Source organism: Belonocnema kinseyi, chromosome 9 (assembly GCF_010883055.1).
Source record: "Belonocnema kinseyi isolate 2016_QV_RU_SX_M_011 chromosome 9, B_treatae_v1, whole genome shotgun sequence".
Classification (NCBI taxonomy): Eukaryota; Metazoa; Arthropoda; class Insecta; order Hymenoptera; family Cynipidae; genus Belonocnema; species Belonocnema kinseyi.
The window spans coordinates 47,940,485-47,949,607 of NC_046665.1; the positions used below are offsets into that span (position 1 = coordinate 47,940,485).

At 36.8% G+C, this 9,123-nt stretch overlaps 1 protein-coding gene across 1 annotated transcript in view; it reads left to right on the top strand.

Moving 5' to 3' along the window:
- LOC117180525 overlaps nucleotides 1-8,354 on the top strand; it is a 19,894-nt gene extending 11,540 nt beyond the window's left edge. The window contains exon 3 of the mRNA XM_033373023.1: nucleotides 7,631-8,354. Within this exon, the coding sequence (XP_033228914.1) occupies nucleotides 7,631-8,354 (724 nt within the window). The remainder of the gene's footprint in view (nucleotides 1-7,630) is intronic.
- Nucleotides 8,355-9,123: the final 769 nt, after the last annotated feature.

Below are 9,123 nucleotides of genomic sequence, written 5' to 3' on the forward strand. Positions count from 1 at the left end.
AAGAGAAGTATAAGAAAAATTTTGTCTAGAAGATAAAAAATGAAATTAGAAAAATCGACATTTTTTTCGATGTTTGCATTAAAATAAAAATTAAATAAACAATACCTTGAGAGACATATGTTGGCTGCACTACGTACTTTTTTGCATGAATAGGTCACAGTTACCGCCTGAAGAGCGGGAGATGGTCAGCGAGAGTATTGGCAGTGCTGGTAGTGAATTAGACGGGGAGGAAGTTTCCAAGCCACGACGGCCAGCTGTGCGTGGCCCGGTGGCGAGTGGCGCACCAAGAAGAGGGAAGAATCGGAGTGAAGGAAACGACAAGGCAAGGGAGAGAGCGTCCAGCGCAAGTGAGGGGGAGAATCTCTTGCACAGAAAAAGGGGCAGCAAAGAGAGTCGGGAGAAAAACGCGCTAGAGAGTCCTTTAAAAAAAGCTTACGAACACGTAGGTAACCTCCTTCCCTTGAAAATGGAGGGGCAGACGGAGAATGACGCTTTCGTGTTGCTGATAGGCAAGGTCAGAGGTTTGATGGAGGACGTAAGGGGGCTAAGAAGCAGATGGAATGTATAAGGGAGGACCTGGGGGTAAGAGATGAGAGATGGGAAAAAGAGGTAAAAGTGCTGAGGAGGAAACTAGAAGGATTACAGAGGGTGGTGGTGTGGGTAAGAACGGAGAAACAGGATAAAATGAATAAGATGGAAGAAGAGATAAGGGCGTGGAAGGAAAGGGTAGAGAAAAGGCTTGAGAAGGTGGAGGGCAGGTCGGAAATAGAAGTAGTAGACAGGAAAGAGAGCGAAAAGCAAAGTATTTTGGAAATAATTGAGAATATGATAGAAGAGAAATGGGAGGGCGTAGAAGTGAAAAAGAGGAGAGAGCGGATAGGGAAAGGGTAAGAGAAATGGAGTTGAGGATGGAGAGAAGAGAGAAGGCAGATAGGAGAAATAATATTGTAATAAGAGGATTGAAGCTAAAGTGCGGGGAAGAAAGGGAGGGGGTAGAAGCACTGCTACAGAGCATGGGGTGGGTTGAAGACAAGGTACGGAAATTTAGGATGGAGGGGAGAAAGGGGAATGAAGTTGTGGTGGTGGAATTGGAGAGCTGGGAAGGAAAATGGAAGGTTGTGCGTAACAAAAATAGGATAAAGGATAAGAAGGTTTTCATCAATCTAGATTTGACGAGGAAGGAAAGGTATGTGCAGAGAATGTTAAATAATAGGGCTAGAAAGGAGACGCATGAAGGGAGAGCAGCGCGGGTAGGGTATCGGAAAATAAAAATAGATGAGAAAATGTGGGTTTGGGAAGAGGAGAAGGATGTGTCGAAGGAAGTGCAGGGAAAATTATTTCGTAGGAAGTAGGAGGTGGGAGTAAAGCAGGATGGAGGGGCGTTAAATGTCCTGTACTGAAACGTAACAGGGGTAAAGAAGAAAGATGATGATTTCTGTAGGTATATTTAGGAATTTAATGTGATTGGACTGGTAGAGACGTGGGTAGAGAGGTATAGGTGGAGGCTACAGAAGGTGTTCAGAGTGAAAAGGAAAGGAAGGACTAGTAGGGGAATTATGAGAAGGGTTAGGGATGCATTAGAGGAAGAAATTCATGTGGAAGGAGAGGGGGAGGGCATGAAAATGAAGAAGGGTCGTTAGGGAAGAGAGTCTCATGAATGAGAGAGGTGACAGAGAAGTATCAGGAGCAGTTGGGCAACGTAAGTTTTAAAGGTGTAGAATCAAGAGGAGAAAGGTGATAACGACATACAGGAAGTGGAAGGAAGGGAGTGACAAATTGAGGAAATTAAAAAAAATTCATTTGAGGGCTCAGATTCATCAAAGAGAGATGAGGTGATTAGAAGAACCAGGGAGGTAGATGGAAAGGAGCTGAACGATGAAGAGTTAGAGAAGCAGATAAGGAAGTTGAAAAAATCTAAGGCAGCAGGGCTGGACAGGGTAGAGAACGAAGCGTGACTGTTTGGCACACAATATGCAAGGGAGAAGCTAAAGACGGTAGTGAAAAAAGTATGGCGGGGAGAAATTCCCAAGAGGGTGGAGGGAGGGAGGGGCTGATCGTACAACTGTATAAGAAAGTGGAAAGGTATATGCAGGAAAAATATAGAGGAATTACGATAATGAATACTGCGTACAAAGTATATGCAATGGTGTTGGCAGACAGGCTGCGCAAGGATGTTGAGGGGAAAGGAATATTGCTGGAGATGCAGGCGGGCTTTATGGAGGGAATGAGTACTATTGACAATATTTACGTCTTGCAGCATGCGGTGAATAGAGAAATAACCCAAAAGGGTACCAAAGTGTACGCGTTTTTTGTAGATCTAAAGGGCGCGTTCCTTTCGGTGAATAGGGGGAGTTTGTGGGAGGCAATGGGAGACAGGGGAGTGGAGAGAGAGCTAATTAAGAGGGTAACGAAGGTATATGAGGAGACGAAACATAGGATGAGAGGATACGAGGGAAACTCTGCAGGATTCTGGATGGATAGGGGGTTGAGGCAAGGGTGCCCACTTAGTTCAACGCCATTTGCAAAAATGCAAAGAGCGAAGAGGCTTTAAAGGAGATGATGAAAAGGTTGAGAAGATATTTGGACAAAAATCGGTTAGAGTTAACTGCGGACAAGTCTAAGGTTAAGGTGTTCAGGAAGAGAGGTGGGAGAGATAAGGGAGGGAAGTGGAGGTGGAAGGAAAAGCGGTACAGGAGGTGAAAGATTTTGTGTATCTGGGCTTCCTGTTTTGGAGGAATGGGGGAGTGGATGGTAATATAAAAGAGAGGGTGAGAAAGGAAAATGTGGTGATAATGCAGGTGTGGGGACTGGGTAAAAGGTTGCTCGCAGATGATTTTGTAAAAAGCATGAAATTCTTTGATTTGCTAGTAATGAGTGTCTTATTTTACGAAGTGGATGTGTGTGGGTGGATGGTAAGTAAGGAGGTAAATAGGATACATGAGAGGTATGTAAACTGGACACTGGAGTTGACAATGAATACGCCGAACTATATTGTCAGGAGGGAGACAGGAAGAACGAGTTTAGGGATTATGACGGGACGTCGAGCATGTAAATATAAGGAGACATTTTTCGAAGAGGGGGGACGTAAGCTGGTTATGGAGTGTTGGTGGGAGAAGGAGAAAAGACGTAGGGGTGCGAAGATGAAGGTTGAAAGGCAAAGGTATTTTAGAACGAATGGATTGCAGATGGATGAAGTGAGAAGGATGCACGATGAAGGAAAGAAGGTATATGAGTTGGTTCAAAAGAATGGAATGGAGAAAGAGAAGGTAGAAGGAGAGGAGAGAATAAGAGTCAACGTTTAACGGGAACTATTTGTGGATTATGCCTAGGGAGAGAACGCAATATTTGTGTGAGAAAGGAGAGCAAGGATGTTAGGAACTTATAGCGAGAATGAGATGCGGTTGCATGGAGGATTTCAATAGGTTTTGGCTTTCTTGAGATAAGAGAATGTGTGCACTGTGCGGGAAGGGGCATGTAAAAGTTGAGAACTGGTTGGAGGATTGTGTAGAAGTGGAACAGAGTGAAATAAGCATGGTGGTATTGTTGCATGAAAGGGGGTACAAAAGGGCAGTAGCATGGATGAAGGAGGTGTTGGGTAAGATGAAGAAGAAGAGATGGAAGAAGGAAGAAGAATACAGAAGGACAGATTGTAAAAAGGAGAGGAAGTAGGTGTAAGAAAACTGTAAATATTGTAAATAGTAGTTAAGTATTAGGTGTTAACCGCGGGAAAAGAGGCTGGCAATGCGAAGCATAGCGAGAAAATAGCGACATGTGTGCGAGGCGAGGCGAAGCCAGGAAGGCTAGGCTATAAAAGCGAGCTAATTAGATATAAGGTGTGGATGGATGTTAATTTTTAAGAGGTAGTTGTAAGAAAATTCTGTAAAAAATGGAAGTGTAAGCAGGTTAATTTGTTTAAGGCCAGCAGGCCGAAATATAAACCTTTATGTATCTACGAGTATAGGACTCGGAAACTTAAACAAATGGACTTTCTAGCTTTTTCGATAAAAAAATTATGAGACTATTAGTATTTTCAAAATCCTGAAAAAAAAAACGAAAATGAAGATTTCAAGCTAAACAACGCGCAATATGTAAAAAGTCTAGAAAAAAACGTTGATGTTTGAAAGCCATATGATATGATCATAACGACTTCCTAAATTTGGTCGAAAAGTCAAAAACACAAATTTTGAGCGAACAAAAAAGAATGAGAAATACAAATTTGCATTTTGCGGTCAAACTATGCAAGATAAGAAAAAAAAGCTAATTGCACACCTTAAAAAGATCTGCAAATTTATTATTCACTACTTTTTGATATGTCGTTTAGTTTTTCTTTTATTCATAAAAAACGATATTCAAAATATAAAAAAATTAAATCTTTGGATAAACGACTCAAGATATCGAAAAAGTTAATATACAAAAGTTGCTCTTCCATAAAGTGTGAAAACTCATCCAAATTTGTCGCCTATGATTTTTTATAGGACATGTAGTTTTTGTTTTATTCGTAAAAAATAACATTCAAAAAAAAAATTACTTTCCTAACATGAAGATCAAGCTCGTAAGCTAGCTATTTTGGATAAAAATTCAAAAAGTGAGCGCGTTTTGAATATTTTTGAGACCATTCTTTTCAAAATTAAAAAATTATCTGTACGGATATTCATAGTATTCAACAAGACGAGCAATTTATTCTTATGACTTTCATCATAAAACCAAAAATTACTAAAGATGTAGCAATGACAAAACTCCAAAAAACACACGAAAATGAACATTTTAAGCCAAATAACGCACGATATGAAAAAAAGTCATAAAAAGAAAAATGTTACTTTTTGAGTGCCCTACGGGAGCGAAGATCGAGAGAAATGCATTATCGAGCGCGAAGCGCGAGACTCAACTTTCGCGCGCCCTAGCCGCACTCAAACTTGTGAGCCGCGCGCGATGAGAATATGCCCGCGAGGCGAGCAGCTTTTTAGGTCAATTTTGAGTCTGATTCAGTTCATGCACAATAAATTGTTATCATAGTTTGAAAAGCTTTTAAAATAATTTTCGCTTGTTGAGGTTTACAAACATGAGTTTCAGACCTAGAAAAACTGAAATGATTGAAGTCTTACAATATCTTTGAAAAATGGCGATCTATTGCAAATTCTACACCAGTTATAAAGAACTCAAAATGAATCTATTCTGTGATAGGCAGTTTTTGGTTTTCAAATTTTGTTTTATCTACCCTAATGATCATTATCGCTTGAATTTAACGCATGGGTGATTTAGAATAAATAAAAATGGTCAGCTGTGAAAGAATTTTTAATAGACAAATCAGAATAACAAATAATCAGCCTGATGGATTTTTGAAATAAAATGACTGATTATTGTTTTCAGAATATATTTACGCGTTAAAATTACTTACTTTCATCTACTAGGTGATACTTTATGAGAAAAATTTATCACAGGATATTCTTTGTTCATTTTGCACACAAACTCACACTCCTTAAATCGTATTCCAACTATTCCCAGTGATATCTATAGTGACGGAAATGGGTCTTTTGGTATTATTTTTAATTTTATTTTAAAAATGCCCATTGTGGAATGTTAAAGGCTGATTGAAATAAATATTTTCAATAATTCTCATCTGTGTTGCGAGAATTAATTATGTGATTATACTATATTCCATGTATTGTATGATATTTTATTTGAAACCACCATTAATAAACCACCACTAATAAAACATCAGTAGCTGATACTGTTCGTTAAATGACTATATAACGTTCCCTTTTTCAGGGACGTTATAGGCTCGGAGCATGTTGTTTTCGAATAAATTATATTCAATGTAATCAAAAATCAATGTGCGTCATTAGATGGTGAATAAATGATCACTGTAGACTTCAACAGGCAGCATATCGCATAATTGGAAACACAACTGAAGGGAAATGAAGAAAGAAAATTATTTCTTTTTGCCTTTAAACGTTCAAACTGGACATTTATTTATAGAATATGCACTCAAAAAATAAGAAAGTGGTAACCAGTGATATTTTATTTGTTAAAGACTTTTTATCTTCTCCCCTCGTTCATATTCCAAATTTTAATCTACATTTCACTTAGAAATACCACCTTCATAAAAAAGTTTTATGACTTTATTTTTAAAATCAAAAATACAAGTTTATTCATCATAATCAATATTGCCCCCTTCAAAGTAATCCCCATCGACTGCAACGCACTTATGCCAGCACTTGATCCAATCCTCGAAACATTTTTTTATAATCGGCGGTTTCTTGAGTCAACCGACTGTGACTTTTTCCTATTGTATATAAATTATGCATAAATATATATAAATCAAAGATGGCTCTGATGGCTATACCGCAAACAGATTATAAAAAATGTTTCGAGGATTGGATCAAGCGCTGGCATAAGTGCGTTACAGTCGATGGGGAGTATTTTGAAGGGGACAATTTTGATTATGATGAATAAACTTATATTTTCTATTTTAAAAATAAAGTCCTAAAACTTTTTGATCAAGGTGGTATCATGTTAGAAACTTTGGTATAATCTTTATAAATTGCATAATTAATTGTTTCATGTTTGGTCGACTGCAATATTAATAAAAATTAATAAAAGGAAAATTTTATTCGGTAGATTCGTGACATTATAATGTGTTGCATTCCCTTAAAGTTGTTAAATTTACATTAATTTTCTTGCAATTATTTGGATTTTGTTGAATTTACTTTATATTTAGTGAAACTTATTTCAATTCAATTCGAATTAAGTTATATATTGAAATAACTTGAAATAACCTTGAATTCAATTAAAATGTATAAAATATTTGAATTAATGTTTAATTCAATTGAATGAAATATGAAATATGTATATATATACAGGGTGGACACGTTGGGGCTTACCAAAATGTATGCAACCTCGCATACACTTCCATAAGAATAGCATTAGCGTGTAAGACGAGTTGCATACTCTTTGGTTCGGCCCAGCGTGTAGAAATAGTAGTGACAATCGACAAAGGGAGGGACTGTAAGAAGCTTTGTCAATAGACAAAGTGACGAAATGGCGCTGCAAGCAAAGTGTCTTTCTCTTCCCCATTTGCTGAAATCGATAGCGTTCTCTGAAATTCACTTTGAATTCAATAAAATTAACTGAAGTTATATTGAATTTCATACTTTCCTTTAAATTGGCCCTTAATTGATTATAATTTTATTTTGATTGTAATTCAAATTTGGAGTTATTGAAATTCACTTCAATGTACTTAAATGAATTAAATTACCTCTAATTAATTGCAACTTATTAAAATTCCTTTGAATTTATTTAGTTTTAGTAGAATTCACTTTGGATTCTATTAGATTGCATTGAATTCCTTAAATTCCCTGCTATTGATTTGCATTCATTGAAATTAAATTACAGGAAGTAAAATTTATTTTTAATACAATTACGTTGATTAAAATTTTTTTGGAATTGCGTTGAATTCATCAATATGTATTTTAATTCAGTTGAAATAAGTGTAATTAATTTTGAGTTCAATAAAATTCGAATTAAATGCATTACTATCAATATCACGAAATATATATTTCATGTACTGTTATAGCCTCCAACTAAAAATTAATTATTATTTCAATAATAATATTTATCATGATAATTTTAGGTACATAAGACTTTTGAGCAAAGTACTCGACTGGCAAAAGTCGCAAGATCGAAATGGTCTAGCTCATCATCATCCTCATCAAAAATCAAGACATGATATGAGAATAAAATGCGAGCCTCAATTTGCATCTCAAAACAATATGATAACCTGTCAAAAATCAAGCACTATAATTAAAAACGATAAAACGGAAGATGAAAGTGGAAATTCATATCCGAGTAGCTACAACTCGACAAAACATGGTTCTCAACTTTGTGATAAAAATGGCAATAATTTATTAATGATTGCACCTGCTAATCATGGATTATCAAATAGATCTGGTCAATCCTTACAGACAGGACATTCCCAAACTCATTTCACTGCTTTTCCAGATGCTTGGATTCGAGGAAATAGGTCAGCTAATTTTTTTAAATTGAATCGAATTAATTCTAATACGATAAAAAATTCGATGACACTCGTTAGTTATGTAACAAATGGAAGTAGCGGATTAAAAAGGCTAAAAATGGAAGGAGAAGATGAAGAATCTGGACGAGTTTTACAAAATAAGGATTCAAGAGGAAACAATTTGTCTTCAATTACTTTATCTGGACCTGCATTAAATTCGCAGGGTCTTTCTTCTTCTCCTATATCACAATCTAGTACTATTTCCTCTACCAGAAAAAGAGCAAAAATTTCTTATGGAAATGAAAGTATTGGCGACGTCAGGAATTCTGGTGATAGGCAATGAATTTGGAGCATTGAGTTTTAATAGTCCGGGAGCCGGCGACAGTTTTTTGCGACCAATTTCCTTCCGCCTAATACATTGGAGAATACTTCAGACATGTGTAATGTAAGTGTAGTTAGCGTCAGCTGGGGCACTTTGGGTGGGTGGGGCAATGACAGCCGCCCCAAAAGTTAAAAAAGTCTTCAATGATTTCTTCATCAGCTGCTAATTTGCATGATAGTTCCCATACAAATAATCGTCAGCTGGCTGTACGTGGGTGGAAAACCCGTCAGCTGAGGCAGTAGAATATCTAACGCGGAGCTAGGCGCGAGCGGCGCTCGCGTATAGGTATACTCGTATATCGCCGGTGCTTAGGAGAATGAACCCGTAAGTAAAATTGCTGTGAAAAAAACATTTCTTATCATAACGCCATAAAAAAAACTCATCTCTATAAAATGTGTTGAACAAAAATATATGTCAGTAATCACTGTGAAAAATATACATATTGGTAAGCGCTGTGAAAAAAACACGTCTTGTATAAATACCGTGAAAAAAAACCCGCATCATTGAATGGCCGTAATAAAAAACATATTTTAGTAAATACTGCAAAAAGAAACTCTTTTTAAGAAACGCCGTGAGAAAAAAGTTTACTCGTGAAAACGCCATGAAAAAAAAATTTTTTTGTGAAAACGCCGTGAAAAAAAACCTTATTTATGAAAATACCGTGATAAGTATAACTTATTAAGGAGGCATCGTCAAAAAATACTTATGAAAACGCTCGGGAAGCAAATCT